The sequence below is a fragment of the Oncorhynchus mykiss genome, chromosome 21, assembly GCF_013265735.2.
Source record: "Oncorhynchus mykiss isolate Arlee chromosome 21, USDA_OmykA_1.1, whole genome shotgun sequence".
NCBI lineage: Eukaryota > Metazoa > Chordata > Actinopteri > Salmoniformes > Salmonidae > Oncorhynchus > Oncorhynchus mykiss.
The window spans coordinates 48,945,704-48,965,285 of NC_048585.1; the positions used below are offsets into that span (position 1 = coordinate 48,945,704).

The window sequence follows — 19,582 nt, forward strand, 5'->3', positions numbered from 1 at the left end:
GGAATTGGGTGGTGGTTGTGGTGGAGGTAGGGATAAAAGAGAGGTCGTGGAACAGAGTCTTACCAGGGAGGGTTCCTCTGGTTCGGGGGTGCGCGGCGAGCCGTCAGGGGTGGAGGGACAGCTCTGGTCACTGGCATTGGTCACGTCCCCATCTGCCAGGGCCTCGAACGAAGGCAATCCGTCCTCGTCCACTGGGATGCTGTCCAGGGTTTCTGTAAGCACTGCCAGCAAGTTGGCCTCATTTTCCTCATCTATCTTCTTGGGAGGGGAAGAGAGAGAGAGAGAGAGAGAGAGAGAGAGAGAGAGAGAGAGAGAGAGAGAGAGAGAGAGAGAGAAAGAGAAAGGGAGGGAGAGAGAGAGATGGAAAGAGAGAGCGGGAGTGAAAGAGAGAGCGGGAGGGAGGGAGGGAGAAATAGGACATTTTAGTTTGGAGAAGTTGCTTTAGCAATACGTCTTTTCTTTGCAGATGGGGTTGGGAGGGCGAGTGTTTACACGCTTCTATTGTTCATAGAGTAGGCCAGTTTTGCAGCAGAGCGGCTCTTTTCAGCAGTCCTATCTTTTTAAAAACAACTCTCTCTGTTCGCATGAGAGTCAGCCCTGTCACTCATATTTTAAGCATGCAGCTTACTGGACCAAAATAATATCTCCCCCAAGAAATCCATTAACAAGGCTGACACACAGCAAAGTGTCTAGGGGGGAGGGAAGTTGAGTCGCCTCAATCCCCCAACTCTCCCCTCAGAAAAGGGAACGATCGACTTGTCGACAAGATGTTTGCAAGACATCCTCCGATAAGGCGAATTACCGCCTGCTAATGCTAAATGAATCTGATATTTTTAAGTGTCAGGAAAAGACAACTGACCTTCGTCGAGGAGCATGTGCGGGGGGAGGGGATGTTGTGAGTTTGCTGCAGCTGTTTCCCACTTAAAGGGGTGACATAATGAGAGAGGGAGCAAATGAGACAGAGAGGGAGCGATGTGGGCTGCCTAGCATCGACAGGGGAGTTGAGAGAGACAGAGGATTATGGAGGGGGGAGACAACAGGCACTGGAAGTTCCAGGACCAAAACCCAGGGGAACCGGGAAAAAGTTAAACAGCGAGTCGCCAATAAGAATAAGAACAAATCCTTTTATACCACATGGCAGGATTAACATTGCTTGCCGATAGCGTGCAGTGATCATCGCGCCAAAGGGGAACCATCCCTAAAGATAGCGCTGCTTGCCTGCTCATGCTTGGCTCCCACATGCAGACAATTACTCCAGGCCGCTTGCTCCCATTCAACCCCTCTGAGTTTCCTAGGATTCCACACCGCCGTGGATAGCTCTAGATAGTGGACATGTCATCCCCCCCCCCCCTCCCTTTTCTTGCTTAGATGACACAGATAGCCTCAGCATTTGTGTTAGCCATCTGACCGGGAGGAGAATGTGAATCCAATGCTCTTTCATACGATATTCATCCTCTAACAACATAAAAGTGACATATTTCCCAGAGATAACAAAACGGTGACTGGGGCCACGCCAGCACTGGCAGTAAATGGTTTGCAGGAAATTGCTCTCGATGAGGTACCATGCTGTTTAATTACTTGCAAAGAGCTTCAATCCACTGTGCCGGAACCTATGTTGCTGTTCCCAGTTTTCAGACATCCCACTTTATTAGCCGAGCGCTAAGCGGGTGGGTAATAACAGTTGATACAGACAGAGACTTTTCTTAGAACCTAACACTCGCTCCTCAGCTAGAAAATTGTAACTGGGATCATTTCAGATTATCTCAAAATGAGAACCATCTGTTTGGATTAAACTTGAACAACTTTTCACAGAAGGCTAGGGTCTCACTTTTTCCAGTCTATATATGCAGACGTTTTGGCAGCGAAATCAAGACCTCCATCTTACCTAAGTGCCAGTCAAATTTCCCCACGCCACCGAGCTTCATCGGCAGGAGTGGTCTCAGGATTTTCACTCCGGATAATACGTGACTGTAGCAAATCCATACCTGGGTTCAAATACATGTGTATTCGAGCATCTGGTATTTCAACAAAACAAATCTGTGTATTTGCAAAAACACAGCCCAAAACAAGTACTTTTATTTGAGTATTTCAATGGTTCTTTGTAAAAAAAAAAAATGGTGTGCCAACTAGTTTTTGAGAGTATTTTCAAACATTTATTTCAAATATTACTTTCAAATACCTGGGTTAAATGCATGGGAGTGTACTTGAGTCATTGTATTTTAGTATTTTCAAATACTTTCCAAGTGTATTTCCAAATACATTAAAATATTAAACTATTTGTCTTTTCAAATAAAAAATATCTGAATAGTTACTTTGAATGTATGTGAAAGTATTTCAGATATTTGAAATAGTATTTGAACCCAGGTCTGCTGTTTGGAAAAAAAAGAGTTTGAACAACTCTTACTAAAGTCTAGAGGACTGTAATGCAGTGAAAGGGACACTTGTAAAAGCTCAAGTCGTGGCGGTCATGCTACAGGCCTTGCTAAAGCTCCGGCTGGTGAGTCCCAGGCCAGTCAGAGGATTTTCAGGGGCTGTGGAAAAAGAAGAGACCTGAGTAAGTGGTTCTCCTCTCGAGAGAGCCCCTGTCCAGCAAAGCCCAGCTTTGCCACGCCAGCTTAAGACTATCCTCACGCCACTTCACTAGACCAAAGTCAATCCACTACCTCTTGACTCGTCACCACCCAAAAGCTATGCAACCCCAAAGGAGGATGACATCAGAGCTAACCTGGCAACCCAATGACGGCCGCGTCCACATTTATCGATTACCACAGCGGCTGTTTAGAGACCGAAAAGGGTGTGGCAAAGGAAAAAGATATGGCCTCGGGTGGAGCACCATCTCTCCCATCCCGTTTAATGGACCTCACCCAATTAAAAGACATATTAACCATCCAAGACTAAATGTAGGATCACGATATATTAACCAGCTTCAATTCCAAAGGGTGCCATTCATGGCTGTTTTACTCCAAGCGTTTCAATTAGCCATAAAGCATGATGGCAGGCGCCGGTAGGGCCGCTCCATCTTTCTCCCCCCTCCCTCCTACCCGCGTAGCCCTCTGCCTCTCACTTCGGAAAAGAGAAAGCAGCACACCAGTCGTTCATTATCAGGTGAGGGTATCTTGTTATCAGACGGGCTGTCTTTGAAATCCTCCTTGCTTTCAACTCTTTGACTGAGTTCCGCCGAGCCATTGTGACCCAGAGATATAATTCATGTCCCTGGTAACGGGATGTGCGTTTTTTTGTTTGTTGTAAATACAGACTTTTGAACTCTGACTTTTGAAATCCAATTTAAAACAATGAATTGCTTCTTGAAGATTTGTAGCCTCTGAGCAATGTCCCAGGGATCACATTTCAAGTAGGCATTTGGCAAGGCATCTTTACATTTTTGAAGAAACGGGAATAATAAAAAACACTATTCAATGTTTCTGCAATTACAAACCTGACCATTTAATAACACACAGGTTCATCTCATACACTGCTGTGATCTCACAATGAGAGACAGAAACTGTTACAACTGCCACTCAGGGAGAAGAAGAAAACCCCTTGCATTCTAAATGAGTCATCTGGTTCTGAAAGTATGGCTTAGACTCGCTCCGCAAATACAGGGAGACATTTTTTTTTAAAAAGAGACCAGTCTACTCAGACAGAAAACATTTCTTAATAAATTGGCCTGCGAATTGATCGGGGTTAAATCCATGCCTTGACAATTGAATTGTGCTACTTCGTCTAGAGATGCACTGGGTACCAAACATTAGGAACACCTGCTCTTTCCATGACATGGACTGACCAGGTGAACCCAGGTGAAAGCTATGATCCCTTATTGATGTCACCTGTTAAATCCACTTCAATCTGTGTACATGAAGGGGAGGAGACGGGTTAAAGAAGGATTTTTAAGTCTTGAGATAATTGAGACATGGATTGTGTATGTGTGGCATTCAGAGGGTGCATGGGCAAGACAAAATATTTAAGTGCCTTTGAACAGGGTATGGTAGTAGGTGCCAGGCACACTGGTTTGAGTCAAGAACTGCAACGCTGCTGGGTTTTTCAAGCTCAACAGTTTCCTGTGTGTATCAAGAATGGTACACTAACCAAAGGACATCCAGCCAACTTGACACAACTGTGGGAAGCATTGGAGGGAACATGGGCCAGCATCCCTGTGGAACGCTTTTGACACCTTGTACAGTCCATCCGCCGGCTGTTCTGAGGGGGGAGTGGAGCAACTCCATATTAGGAAGGTGTTCCTAATGTTTTGTACACTCAGTGTATATTTCTCTCACACTCACAATTTCAAAGGCATTCCCTCGGACGATATTAAACGAGTAGCCAGACATAATCATAGAACAATCAGAAACGGGGGGGTCACCTCAACGCGGCATTACATTTTATTTAGATTTCATAAACAAATAATGTATTCTGTATTATTGCCCCAGATTTCAGAGAACATGAATCAAAGTCAGCCACTGCTGAGGCGTTAGTCGAGCTGACACAACGGCTGGTCACACAGGCGCAACATATGGCAGGAGAGGGGCGAAGGGAAGGGGAGAGGGGGGCGAGAAGGGAGGGAAAAGGGTAGGAGAGGGGGGAGGAGAGGGAAGGGGGAGGAGAGGGAAGGGGGAGGCAAGGGGGGAGGGGTGGGGGAGAGAGGGGAGGGGGGGGGGGGGTAGAGGTGCAGCAAGATGCAGAGCATAGACATGTCATGCAGCCACCAGAGACGACCAGTCATTTAGCACTCATTATCTGCTAGTGAGAGAGAAGAACATTGTAACCTATAGGACTGACACAATACAATACTGTGCTGTATAGATCGGGTGTGTGTGTACATGTGACTATGTCTATGTCTGTGACTGGCTGCACTGTTCATCTCAGTTCTTCGAAACAACATTAACTACATGTTAAAACTGTCAAATTGATCAAGGCCATGCCAGAGTTGAAGGCTGGTCTCCTTTGACCATCTGGCTATGGGAGTCAACAGTGCGTTGGATTATTCAAAGTCCATTTTCCAAGCAAACGATCCTTCGGGCTAGAAGAGACCGGGTTCTGCTTGCTCTGGACATAAGGCTCACTGTGTGGCATCGGTCAACACCTTCAAATGGTCGCAAGCCAAGTCAAGACTATCGCCCCTGCTCCACGCACACACAAATACACACACACATAAGCGCACACACACACAGCCCATTTACACAGCAGTAAATGTGTAATTCCTTGAGGTGTCTGGGTTCCTCTCTGAACACAGATAAGAGTGGTCAACAGCAGCACCGTGGGTCGTCCAGACCAATACTCTCTGAATACAGATGAGTGGTCAACAGCAGCACCGTGGGTCGTCCAGACCAATACTCTCTGAATACAGATGAGTGGTCAACACCAGCACCGTGGGTCGTCCAGACCAATACTCTCTGAATACAGATGAGTGGTCAACAGCAGCACTGTGGGTCGTCCAGACCAATACTCTCTGAATACAGATGAGAGTGGTCAACAGCAGCACTGTGGGTCGTCCAGACCAATACTCTCTGAACACAGACAAGAGTGGTCAATAGCAGCACCGTGGGTCGTGCAGATCAATACTCTACCCTGATGAACAACGGGACTCATCTCCACACCTGCCTAAGCTCCTAGGAATGTACTAATAGAGATCCTGCAGTAGTACATTGACCGTTTGATCCAAACCAGAACTTTTGGCCCACACGCGGTTTCTCAGTTGCATCACATCAAGGAGTGACGTCAAAGACAGGACATCTCTGTCAGATGTCACTTCCATTGACAACCAGTGTGAATATTCTACAGTGGAAACTCCATTCGACATGTCAATGAAGCCTCGGACTGTGTGAGGGAGAAGTGTTCGAGCGAGGGAGCGCTGATGTGTCTCCTGGGAACCATTTGGACCGTTAGAGCGCTATCAGATGAGAACAGAGAGAGAGAAAGACAGAGTGGGAGAAAGAGAGGGAGAAAATCCTCCGGTGACCAATTCTCTGTCGAAGACCGTCAAACCTGACAACTCGCTCGGATTCTGAGAGAAACCTAGACGTGTTCCCAAGAAACTCTACTCTGCTTTGTAAAAGGTTGACGGACAGTCTTTGACCGACAGTTCCAGCACTCCTGCCACAATTCCTGACCGAAATCCTGACCTGAAACAAGACCAGGTCTCTGAGATCTGCTGACGCCACCTCGCCCTACGGCCATTTTTAGACTTCAGCCTTGCATGTCGTACAGTACTGTTGTACCTCGGGGTCAAAAGTCAGGAGAGAGTCGGCAAAAAAATACACCACCACCACAACAACATCATCATCAGCAGGCATGAAATAAAATGTCATCCTTGGTCAGGATTCTCTAAGCAGGTGTACCCATGACAGAAACACACAAACACAACAGCTAGTTCTCGAATGAGGATGGACTGTCGGACAGCAACAAACGAAGGGAAGGACAGTGATACACCACCAGCAAGGGGGAACAGAAGGCTTAAAACAAACTCTACTCCCCTCCAGGAGGTTTGGACTTGTCCTCCCAACACCACTGCTGCTGACGACAACTGAAACTCTCCAGGTACTAGAATCGCTAGTCTAAGGAGAGGCTTTTAGTCACAAGTGTTACGGGCCCAGGAGAGCCCTGCGATCACCAAACAGCTGAAGCCAAACCACGAGGGGGGTTTATATTAACAGTGTGAGCAGGAGAATCTATATCTAAGGCCTAACGCAGAGCTGCTGTCGTTTTTTCCCCTCTTTCCAACAGATGGTGTTCTTCGGTTTGTTTTACTCCAATGTAATTATACACCAATGTTTGAATGCTCTTTCCCATAGTGGTCTAGGGGTAAAAAAAAAAATTGTATTAGCCAGGTCGATGCAAGAAATGAAGGTGCTGGCGTTCCTACTTAGGTGAAATGGGAATTCTGACACGAGTGCTTTGCTTTTATCAAACATTCCACTGGATATACAGAAGTGAGTTAGGGAATATTTTCTGGCTGTTTTTCTCATAACATGCAAATAGCTGTTTGCTTGAGTAGGCAGCTATGAATCTGCAGTGCTAAGCATCCCTTGGTACGTGTCGGCGCGTAGATGGTGAGTAGAAGGAGAGAGAGACGGGTGGAGGAGGGGCTGCTCTGACATCAATCCAGTAAAACGGACATTGTCACGTTTCCTTCACGCAGGTCGGTGTAACACACAAAACCATCACAAATTTGGGTTGTTGCTACATTTGCAAGGAGAGAGAGCAGAATGGTCAAAGCCTCTCCGATTCTCACAGAACGGCCAAGGATAACATACTCTGCCCCCCCCCCTCCATCCCTCCATCCATCCCTCCCTCTCCTGACCTTTCAGACCCTGCCAAGCTCATCAACGGCTGCAGGCCTTTTCATTTGTCACAGTATTATCAGAGGAGGATGGGGAGAGCAAGGAGAGAGCAAGGATGGGGTAGACAGATACTGTATCACACAGTAGTGTTGTGTACTGGGATGCAAACAGGAAAATATTGTTATGCAGGGAAGCACACTTCTGCTTCTAATGTGTGTGTGTGTGTGTGTGTGTGTGTGTGTGTGTGTCATGTGTATGTGTGTGTGTGTGTGTGTGTGTGTGTGTGTGTGTGTGTGTGTGTGTGTGTGTGTGTGTGTGTGTGTGTGTGTGTGTGTGTCATGTGTATGCTTGTTGTGGAGAGTATGGACCCAACATCACAAATGTATGGTAATTGAAACCACAGAAATCTTTTTGGAAAATGCAGTCAATTTGATTATGCGGCAAAAGGTCACCCTATTCAATTTACACTCTATGCGGAGTACAATACAGAGGGGAGATAACACCTGAAATGATCTTATCAAGCTTACAGACCTCAGCACTTACCTACTGCATTAAAGCTATTTGCTGATTACTAAATAAACGCATTATCTTTTACCTTGACTTCTGAGCATGGGTGTGGCTTTGTTTCCCCCTGTTTCAGGTCAGGGTGCTGCAGCAGGTAACCCTGGTCCGTGCCTGGACTTTGTGAGCAATGGAGCTGGGATGGAGGGATTTGGAGCTAGCACTTTTTGGGAAAACGGATTCTCCTGGAAAGAGTCGATTGTTCGAGACAGCTAGATAATCAGGTCGACAGCACTCACAGAGGACAAACACTTTATTCCCTGAATGTGTCATTGCACAGTTTCATAACAAACGTGTGTTCTTCCTGGCAGTGAGAATGAACACGCTAATCTCTTAACACACACACACACACACACACACAGAAAAACTTCTCACACACACACACACACACACACACCATGAGAATGTCCGTGCCACAGCTTTCTCCCTAGCCTACTGTCTGTCGGTGGTGCTGATTGTCAAGCCATGTGAGTCATCCCACTCTCTCAAGCGCAAGGAGTTACTTCAAGAGCTTCTTCAACTATTTAAGGCCCTGTCTGAGACCAAACATTCAATTATAGAAAAGCACAAGCTGGAACCATATGCATGCTCTAACGTTAGCATAGCTCTACTGATCTGAGTGTAATTCTGGAATGACCAGGTTGGGGACAGAGTTTGAAGAGGAGACACTGCAAAACAACACGCAAGACCAGCTACGTTGTAAGAGACCGAACAGACAAACTACATCCGGTCTATAAAGCCAATTGTATATTTCCAGTGCAGACAAAGACATCCTATTCTATGGAGTAGGGGCCAAGGGGCTGGCTATAGGCTAGTGATAAGCACTAGTGAAGAAATGCTAGCTTCAGTTAAAGGTGGCTGAGCTGGTCTGGGGAGGGCTGCACACCTCTGATCGATATGCCTCTCCCGGAGAGTGGAAGTGGAGGATCACACAGGACTGATAGCGCTTCACATCTAATCACTGAACCAATGGATTGAAGGTCTCCCTCTCGGCTTCTTTCTTTTGTTCACTGGCTCTCACTATCTCTCTGTCCCTCTCTACCCCTACTTATCTCACTATCTTTCTGTCCCTCTCTACCCCTACTTATCTCTCTGTCCCTCTCTACCCCTACTTATCTCACTATCTCTCTGTCCCTCTCTACCCCTACTTATCTCACTATCTCCCTGTCCCTCTCTACCCCTACTTCTCTCACTATCTCGCTGTCCCTCTCTGCCCCTATTTCTCTGACTATCTCTCTGACCCTCTCTACCCCTACTTATCTCACTATCTCTCTGCACCTATTTCTCTCACTATCTCTCCGTCCCTCTCTGCCCCTATTTCTCTCACTATCTCTTTGTCCCTATTTCTCTCTCTTTTTCTGCCCCTCTCTCTATCCCTATTTCTCTCACTATCTATCTGTCCCTCTCTATCCCTATTTCTCTCACTATCTCTCTGTCCCTCTCTGCACCTATTTCTCTCACTATCTCTCTGTCCCTCTCTGCACCTATTTCTCTCACTATCTCTCTGTCCCTATTTCTCTCTCTCTTTTTCTGCCCCTCTCTCTATCCCTATTTCTCTCACTTTCTCTCTCTCTCTACTCCTATTTCTCTCCCTCTTTCCATCTCTCTCTCGCTCCGTGCCCATTGCATAAGTGTGTGTGTGTAAATAGCATTCCAGGAATCCAGTGTTCTTACACCCATTTGAAAGAATACAGTATTAAATAATACAGGAAGGGTTGGCTTGCTGTTTGAGTTTCTGTGTATATGTGAGTGAGGGGGGGGCTAAGCATTTCTGGCCTGGTTAAACAGAAGTGGTCCTGAAAGGCTCTTAGTAGAGATTACCCCCTTGCACTAAAAATAGCCACGCAACCACCAACAGACACACACAGACAGACACACACACAGGAAGTCTATGGAAGTGCAGCGGCTAGCCATTTATCACATGCAAATGGAACCATATTTTTCTGAGTTGTCTCACTCACATGTGCGTCCTCAGGCGCACATACACTCACACACCACACACACTAGCTATTGGTATAGCTGGAGGAAGTGTCCGTGTCTATTTAGTGCAGCAACGGCCTGACAACTTTACTCCTTAGTCTCACTCTTAGAACAACACACACACACACACACACACACACAGAAGGAAAAAAACACACACACACACAAAATATACCCTCACCCACAGACACATAAAATACACCCCACACACACACACAGATAAAATACACCCATCCTATACACACACAGGTAAAATACACCCCCCCACACACACAGATAAAATACACCCCCCCCCCCCCCACACACACACAGAAAGACAAAATACACCCCCTCACACACACAGTTAAAATACACCCCCCCACACACACACAAACACACACACAGTTTGAATACACCCCACACACACAAAAGTCCCTCTACTTGTATTTGAGGTGAAAATGATGAATCAGACACCTTATCGATAGCAACAGCTCATGGTCCTCCTGGAATCAGAAGTTTTTGTTGACTCAATGGAGGAGCGTAGTCAGAGAAATGCTGATGAATGTCTTGCTCGAGCTGTGTATGCAACTGGTTCACCTCTAATGCAAACAGGCAATGTGTATTTTAAGTGTATGCAACTAGTTCACCTCTAATGCTAACAGGCAATGTGTATTTTAAGTGTATGCAACTAGTTCACCTCTAATGCAAACAGGCAATGTGTATTGGAAGTGATTTCTGAACGAAGCAAATCATAGAGAAAGCTGTTTGTGGGCCAGGAATAATGAACTACATCATCTCCACCCCTCAACCAATATTCTACAAGAGCACAGACACAAGGGACAACAGACACACGGGTCTCTATACTGCAGATGAGCTGAAGGCAGTCATCAATGACCTTGGACCACAGAAGGTATTTGCACTGGTGACAGACAATGTTGTGAACATGAAGGCTGCTTGGTCTAAAGTGGAGGAGTCCTACCCTCACATCACAACCACTGGCTGTGCTGCTCATGCATTGAATCTGCTCCTCAAGGATATCATGGCACTGAAAACAATGGATACACTCTACAAGAGAGCCAAGGACGCAAAGTTCAAGGGGGCCGAATACTTTCGCAAGGCACTGTACATGTTGGACCCCAAGTACGCTGGCAAGAGCATCCTGTCTGGTGCAGAGATCAACAAGGCCTATGGTGTCATCACTACCGTGTCTCGCCACCTTGGCCTGGATGAGGGCAAGGTTCTTGGCAGTCTGGTGAAGTACACTTCCAAGTCGTGCCAACATATCTCATCAGCCACCTGGTGGAAGGGGCTTTGTGGATCTGTGGCTCTTTCCCCTGTTGCCCTCACAATCCTCCAAATCCCACCAACATCAGCTGCCTCGGAGTGAAACAGGTCCTTGTTTGGGAACACACACACCAAAGCACACAACAGGCTGAACAATACAAGGGTTGAACAATTGGTGGCCATCCGTGCAAATTTGAAGCTTTCTGACACTGACAACGAGCCATCCTCAACAAGGTTGGAAAGTGACAGTGAAGATGGAAATGTTAGATTACTTGTTAGATATTACTGCATGGTCGGAACTAGAAGCACAAGCATTTCACTACACTCGCATTAACATCTGCTAACCATGTGTATGTGACCAATACAATTTGATTTGATGTGAAGATGAGGCCTCAGAGTCTGATGTTCAAGAGGTGGACATTGAGGAGGTCCAGGGAGAAGACATGAAGCCTGAGAGGAAGACAACCAAAGCTTTTGTTTCTAGACCATCATTTTACAGATGTATGTTGAAAAGATTTTTGAAAGATGCGATGGATCATTGGGGATCATTCAATATTCCCTTTCTTTTGTTGTTCAGTGAAATCATCCCATGTGAAGAGTCAACTCATTTAATTCAAGTTCAATTCATAACTAAATAGTTTTTTTGTATTTCTATTGGAAGGATTTAATAATTTGCAATTATTTCTACTTATGAAATGAAGGTAAAATGTTTATATTTCTGTCTCCATATGATAGGGTAAATATATACAATGCAAAAAACTTCTAGATTTAAATGGTACTAATATTAATTTGCATATATTTAATTTAATTCCCATATATTCCCGTTAATTCCCACAGAAGGTTCCACCTCTGAATATTCCCCAAAATGTGCAACCCTACCCCCACACACCCACACAGTTAAAATACCCCCCCCTGCCCAGTTAAAATACCCCCCCCCCCCACACACACACACAGTTTAAATACACCCCCCACACACAGTTAAAATACCCCCCTCCCACACACAGTTAAAATACCCTCCCCACACATAGTTAAAATACCCCCCCCCCCCCACACACACACACAGAAAAAATACCCTCCACACACACACAGATTAAATACCCCCCCCCCCACACACACACAGATAAAATACCCCCCCCCCACACACACACACACACAGTTAAAATACCCCCCCCCCCCCACACACTGTTAAAATACCCCCCCCCACACACACACACAGATAAAATACCCTCCCCACACACACATAGTTATAATACCCCCCCCCCACACACACACACACACACAGATAAAATACCCCCCCCCACACACAGTTAAAATACTCCCCCCACACACATTTAAAATACCCCCCCCCCCCCCCCACACACACATAGTTAAAATCCCCCCCCCCCCACACACACACACACAGATAAAATACCCCCCCCCACACACACACACAGATAACATACACCCCCCCCCCCACACACACACACACAGATAAAATACCCTCCCCACACACACATAGTTAAAATACACCCCCCCCCCCCCCCCCCCCCCCCACACACACACACACACATTACAACCTCAAAGAAAACACAACCTATCCTAATAGACAATAAACCAGCTATGGGGGCTTGACTCAAGTGGCTGGCGAACACTGTCTACTTTGACGTGACCCTTTCATGGTTAACCTTTACCCCCATGTCCTCATTAGGGCCTTCGGGAAGGGGACAGGCATGACTCTAGGTCCCATAGTGGGTCGCCAGCCTGGTGTCGTCAGATGTCACAGTCAATGGGTTTTCCATCCAGGGAATGTACATCCAGTTCAGATTATATTATTAGACACACACACCCCCGAAACATTAGGACCGGCTAGCACACTACACACACACAAACGCTACACACACACACACCCACACTCTACACACACTCACTCTACACACACACACACACACACACACACACACACACACACACAAAATAGTTTTATAATGGGTGTGTGTGTGTGTGTGTGTGTGTGTGTGTGTGTGTGTGTGTGTGTGTGTGTGTGTGTGTGTGTGTGTAGAGTGTGTGTGTGTGTAGAGTGTGTGTGTGTGTAGAGTGCCTGTGTATAGAGTGCTTGTGTGTGTAGTGTGTGTAGCGTGTGTGTGTGTTTGTGTGTGTAGCGTTTGTGTGTGTGTAGTGTGCTAGCCGGTCCTAATGTGTGCAGGTATCTTATTAACCAGAAGAAATCAGCCAATATGTTTGAGGAGACTCAGGTGAGACATTTATTTGCTCCAACCCAGCCCTCAATCAGAACTATCTCTTCTGTGAGACAAACAGCCAGCCAGTTAGCCAGCCAGTCAGTCAGTCAACCAGTCAGCCAACCAGTGGGTCAGTCAGCCAACCAGTCAGTCAGTCAGCCAGCCAGTCAGTCAACCAGTCAGCCAGCCAGTCAGTCAGCCAACCAGCCAGCCAGCCAACCAGTCAGTTAGCCAGCCAGTCAGTCAGCCAGCCAGTCAGTCAGCCAGCCAGTCAGTCAACCAGTCAGCCAACCAGTCAGTCAACCAGTCAGTCAGCCAACCAGCCAGCCAGTCTTGGGGTGAATTAATTTGTTTATGCCCACTGAAACTTTCTAACAGGGCTGCTTGCGGATGGCGTGTGTGTGTGTGTGTGTGTGTGTGTGTGTGTGTGTGTGTGTGTAAGAGAGTTGGAGAGCCAGTGGACTGTTCTACCAGGGAGGGAGAGATCGAGAGAGAGAGAAGGATAGAGGGGGAAGGAGAAAGAGGGAGAGTCTTTGCTGTGGAGTGAATCTGACAGACGCTTGGAGATAACGCTCGGACTCAACCATCGTGTGTGTATGTGTGTGCGTTTGTCAGTTAGGGCTGTGGCTGTCACAAAATTTAGTCAGACGGTGATTGTCAAGCAAATAACTGCTGGTCTCACGGTAATTGACTGTTAATTAACATGAACACATTTAGCATCTCCTAGCTTCCACTCATAGCCTACAAGCCACTGATGCAGACCTCTGTAACATCTACATTTTAAAAAGTCTAATAAATCACAATAAATCAATGATATATGTTAGACAGGTCTAAAGAAACATGGTATGAAGAAAATGTATTTCAGAAGAACAGAATAACATACTCTGAGTTGTCCTTATGTTAGGCCATGACCTGGCTATGACATATGGCTGTGGGTTACACTAGTTCATTTAGCAGACAAGATTTGCTTAGAATCCCGTGGCATTCTTTTATATTATTTTATAGTATGAAAAATACATAGCTGAATAAAATAGAAAGGATATTTTCTCCAAACTATTTGAGGGACTGTACATGAGGCTATTCTGTGTTGAGTGGTTAACAAAGAAATAGGTACTCCTATATGTTTCATTTAGAGTTATTAATGTAACTTTAGTTGTTCTACAAATGTTGGGCTATATGTTTAGATTTTTAATACATTCTAAGGCTGCATGATGCAACTAATGATGATTTGAAAAAGGTTTGCTCAGGCTGTACACAGTCTATCATTCACAATTTGACAAGCACTTGATAATGTCTCAAATTTCACGGCGGCATCCCCTTTGTGTGGCCGTAACGCACCCTAAAAAAAATCCATGCCTATTTGCGGCCAGTTTCCATTGTGCACTTGGGCTGAATATAATAATTATAATTCCCTTCTCCCTGAGTGCTGCGTGGCGTGATCATCACGTGATCAGGTCTTTCTCACAGGCTATAAGTGAAGAGAGACACATCAGGGATGCAACTGCGTGCTTCCTTATCCAATTCCGAGGTGCATATTGAAGATATTGGAAGAACGGTCCACATTTACTTTGTCAGCCAGCAAGATGAGTAGGTCTAACGAACAGTAAAAGCACTAGCCTATGTCAATCTACTATCCCCCATAGTACAAAAGTTGACCTATTCTATTCTGTGCGAGAAGTAAATATTCCAAACATAGTCTGGGACTTTTTTACACAATGAGGAAGACTAAACAGATCCGAACGTTTAGCTTTAAATGTTGATAGACTATTAGACTATTTGTTCACATTATAAGCGCAGCAATGCGCACATGGCAGTAGGCTAAAAGTGCAAATGTTCCATTAGCGAGAAAACACCATTATCAAAAGTGACCACAAATGTGATTATGCATGTTCTGCTTTTATTATAGATGTGCATTTTTATGGTGAAAATGATCTTCCCCAAACTTCAAACTCAGGCGCTGCGAATGTATGCCAGTTAGGGTCTACACTCGTTGTAAAGCAGATTAATGTTCTTTAAGAAGTTATTTAGCCACTTTAGTTGTCATTAGGGATGCACAATATATTGGTGAACATATCGGAATTGGCTGATATTAGCTAAAGATGCCAACATCGTTATCGGCCCGATGTCTAGTTTAATTAACGCCGATGTGAAAAACCGATGTCAAAGCGTTCTCTGTCGTGGGTGATGTTGTCTTTTCGCTTTTTGCTCGACTGGTCGAGCACCGGTACACACTAACGTTACCAAGTGAGCTGTTGTTCAGATGTTGCCCTACCGGAGTTACACAGTAATAGTGTCACTGCTATTAGTTTCACGACATACTATGGAACGCCATTTGGGTCTTTGCGTGTCGAAAAAGATACACGTCAAATAACACTATTTGACGCGTTAAATAAGCGTTTAATTTGACAGGTCAAATAACAGTTCTATTATAGAATGTTGTGTGTTCTGAATTTGCATGTGCAAGCCAAGCACCATCACTACTATCAGTAGCACTGTCAAAGATGTACAGAAATGTCTGCAAACAAGCAAACACCATCCACGAACGATGTGTTTACAATACCGCGTTGGTAATAAAGCATTATTTGTTCGATCGCAACTTCTGGGGTAGCTAGCTAGCTTTAGCTTGGTACCTAGCTAGCACCAATACAACCAGCCTGAAAACATTGGCGAGTAGAAACTGCAGTCACTTTCACTATTCTTAGCAATGATTTAGGAATCCTTGTGAGTAAGTATTTACTAGGTAGCCACTTGTTGTTTGCGTATTGAAATGTAACTTCAGTTCATGAAAATAAATAGCTAGCCAGCTACTTAACCCTGTTGCCCAAAGCTAACGTTATAAGCAGCCAGCTAGCTTCATCTGGCTAGTGAGGCTCGACCTGACCGGGTTACGTGTTGTGAAGCTAGCCACAATAAGGATTAGTCATAATAGTGGAATTTGCAGTTTGCCTTCCATATAAAAGTACCTCTTTGAAAGTGATGCAGAAGGTTAAAATTGGTGGAATTTATGCCATATTTAGACTAGATAATGTTAAACAAGGTTGGAATGTGAAGCAATGAATTGGGGTATCAGTCTACTTGGTGACACCCACAGAACACAATTGTTCTGAAGCGTTTATGCAAATATTAGCGTTGTAGCTCTTATCGTGCACTGTGACTGTGTGAAATCACCTCCCCAGTCATTAAATTGTGTGTATTGACAATCATATTGCACTGTACAGCTTTACTTACGGATTGGGGATCAATGTTGATTTTATATAACAACATTCCAACCTCGTTTAGCATGATCTATTCAATTATGGCATAAATCTATTTGTATGCATTTGTGTCACTGTCAATGACATACTTTTATTTTGAAGGCTAACCGCAAAGTCCACTATTGTAGCTAATCCTTATTGTGGCTAGCTTCACATAGATGGGTCCGACACCATTAATCAGTGTTATTTGACCTGTTTCTTTTTTGACATGCAAAGATCCAAACGGTGTTCCATAGAATTAGAATGAAACGACTGAATAAATGAACAACGAAACAGCACAGTAAGTAACTGAAAAAATAGGTTTTGATTAGGTTTTACTGGAAATGGGGACAGACGTAAATGCAAACAAAATAACTTTTTGATCAGTGTGATGTGTGTGTATTATTTAACTATACTTTATTTAACTAGGCAAGTCAGTAAAGAACAAATTCTTATTTACAATTGGGTTTGGCCTACCCTGGCCAAACCCGAACAACGCTAAGCCTATTATGCGCTGCCCTATGGGACTCCCAATCACAGCCGAATGTGATACAGCTTGGATTCAAACCAGGGACTGTAGTGACGCCTCTTGCACTGAGATGCAGTGCCTTAGACCGCTGCGTCCATGTGTGTGTGTTAACTATTGAACTGTCTAGAATACTTAAAAGGCTGCAAAAATGTTAAATATTGGTTATCTGTATCGTTTCTTTTGACAAGCAAAATATCGGATATCGGTATCGGCCAAAAATGTCATATTGGTGCATCACTAGTTGTGATACAAACCTTATCAAAACATATAGGCCTATGGGCTAGGCTACATGAGGTGTGCGACTAATGATTCAAAAAAGTTTTAAAAAGGCACTGCTTTTTCTTTATGCTGGGCATCATTCAGAAGTGATAATATATAATTCACAAGTGATAGGCTAATATTGTCACCCATCAGACTAATCTTGATTTCATCTTGTCTTTACATATACTAAATAAAATATGTGTGAAATTTGTTTTGATTTAGAATGGACCATTTATCATGAACCTGTCTCAAAACAGGGGCAGCGGAAAAAATACGTCATCTATGCACTTAAACAGCGAATGGAGGACGCTTTTCCCATGGTTCATTTTCATGCCAGCCAGGTAGGCTAGGCTCCTGTTGTTAAGAGAAGCAATGTGATATTAATATTAATATTAGGAAAGTTGAGAAATAAATATAGTAGGCCTAGCCTATAGAAAGTTGATGGGATCCTCCTCCTTTTAATAGAGGCCATCACTCTGTTTTCTCACTCAATTGCATAGCCTATAGAAAAATGATGGTATCCTCCTCTTTTTAATAGAGGCCATCACTCTGTTTTCTCACTCAATTGCATTGCCTGTAGAAATATTACGCAACATGTGCTCATGGGCTCTTGTCAAGTGTTTGATTCGATTTTCGATCACATTTGCATTGATGTCAGAGTGATTACAGGGACAATAGAGTGCAATAGAGTTAGCAAGTTTGGTAGACTACTAATGACCATCAGCAGCATCAGAGCTTGGAGTAGCCTAATTACCGTGACTAAACGGTGTGACGGTAATGCGGTCACCGCAACAGCCTTATTGTCGGTGTGTCGGTGTTCCTATTAGTCTACACGTGTGTGTATTAAAGAAGGGAGTATTGGAACAAAACATTTTGATCAGCACACTTGCAACACCCCTCCCCCACAAAAAAACAAGACTACTTTAAAGTCGGAATGACAGATCCCTGGGTCTCTTACACTGTTACAGAGATCGCCTTTGTTTTTCAGAGTAAGGGGAGCCTTGCAGTGCAAATACTGTATGTGTGTCACGCCCTGATCTGTTTCACCTGTCTTTGTGATTGTCTCCACCCCCCTCCAGGTGTCGCCCATCTTCCCCATTATCCCCTGAGTATTTATTTAGACCTGTGATTTCTGTCTGTCTGTTGCCAGTTCGTCTTGTTTGTTCAAGCCTACCAGCATTTTGTGTCTCAGCTCCTGCTTTTTCCAATTTCTCTTTTCTTATCCTCCTGGTTTTTGACGCTTTGCCTGTCCTGACCCTGTACCCACCTGCCTGACCACTCTGCCTGTCTCTGCCCCTGCCTGCCGTCCTGTACCTTGGCCATGACTGGATTATCAATTCCTGCCTGCCTTGACCTGTCGTTTGCCTGCCCCAGTGGTTACCATAAACATGGTTACTTCACACAGTCTGCACTTGGGTCTTATCTTGGTACCTGATAATGTGTGGACAAAGCAGGGGCCCTAACAATGAGGGGAAGTGTGTTTGATTTTAACAGGGCTCACATGAGAAAATCGTATTATACAGTACAGTATGATAATTCATGCACCCCGGCGCTGTACACTCAAATGTCAGCATAAATTTGCAAAATAAACTTAGCCACCGCTCAGCGGGGACTGGTAACAGGGAACGATGAGGGTCTGTGTGTGTGTAAGTGTGTTGGTGTGTGTTAGTAATTGTGCCTGTGTGTGTGTGTGCAAGTGTTCTACTTGTGTTGTACAGTATGTGTCTAGGGGTAGGGAAGGGGGGCTATTCAACAAGACATTTTAAACTTGACACATTCAGCACTTCCAAGCACACACACACACACACACACACACACACACACACACACACACACACACACACACACACACACACACACATCCCCCTTAATCAATCCGGACTGCCTTTCTCTTCCTCACCCGGCTATGACTAAGCACTGCTTCTGCCCAGGGAAACATGTCAACAAGAAATAAACAAACTGCAGAGGAGCCTCTCCCAGGCACAATACCTTCTCCGCCTAACAATCCCAATCCTGCCGCAAGAAAGATCGCCCACCTTCGATGACTAATCTAATGTGTGCGTGTGCGCTCAGGTGTGTGTGTGCGATCGACACAGAAAAAGCCATTTCATATACAGTACATTGCCTGGCTAATGCTCTAAATCCTCTGTCTTTCTCCACTCCCTCTCTGTCCCGCCTCTGTTGCTTTAAATTCATCAGTGGGGGGATTTCAGCTGGCACTCTACCACCGCGGCCCAATTCCATCCCTGCAGTGAAAACGAC

The 19,582-nt window shown here is 45.0% G+C and overlaps 1 protein-coding gene across 7 annotated transcripts in view; it reads right to left on the reverse strand.

Moving 5' to 3' along the window:
* The window catches only part of LOC110500614 (peroxisome proliferator-activated receptor gamma coactivator 1-alpha), a 59,442-nt gene that overhangs the window by 29,820 nt on the left and 10,040 nt on the right, over positions 1-19,582 (reverse strand). For 4 of the 7 annotated variants that reach the window (XM_036958076.1, XM_036958075.1, XM_036958073.1 and 1 more), the window contains exon 3: positions 64-258. In XM_036958076.1, coding sequence (XP_036813971.1) covers positions 64-258 — 195 coding nt within the window. The remainder of the gene's footprint in view (positions 1-63; positions 259-19,582) is intronic. The other 3 variants (XM_036958078.1, XM_036958077.1, XM_036958074.1) reach the window with 1 other exon arrangement.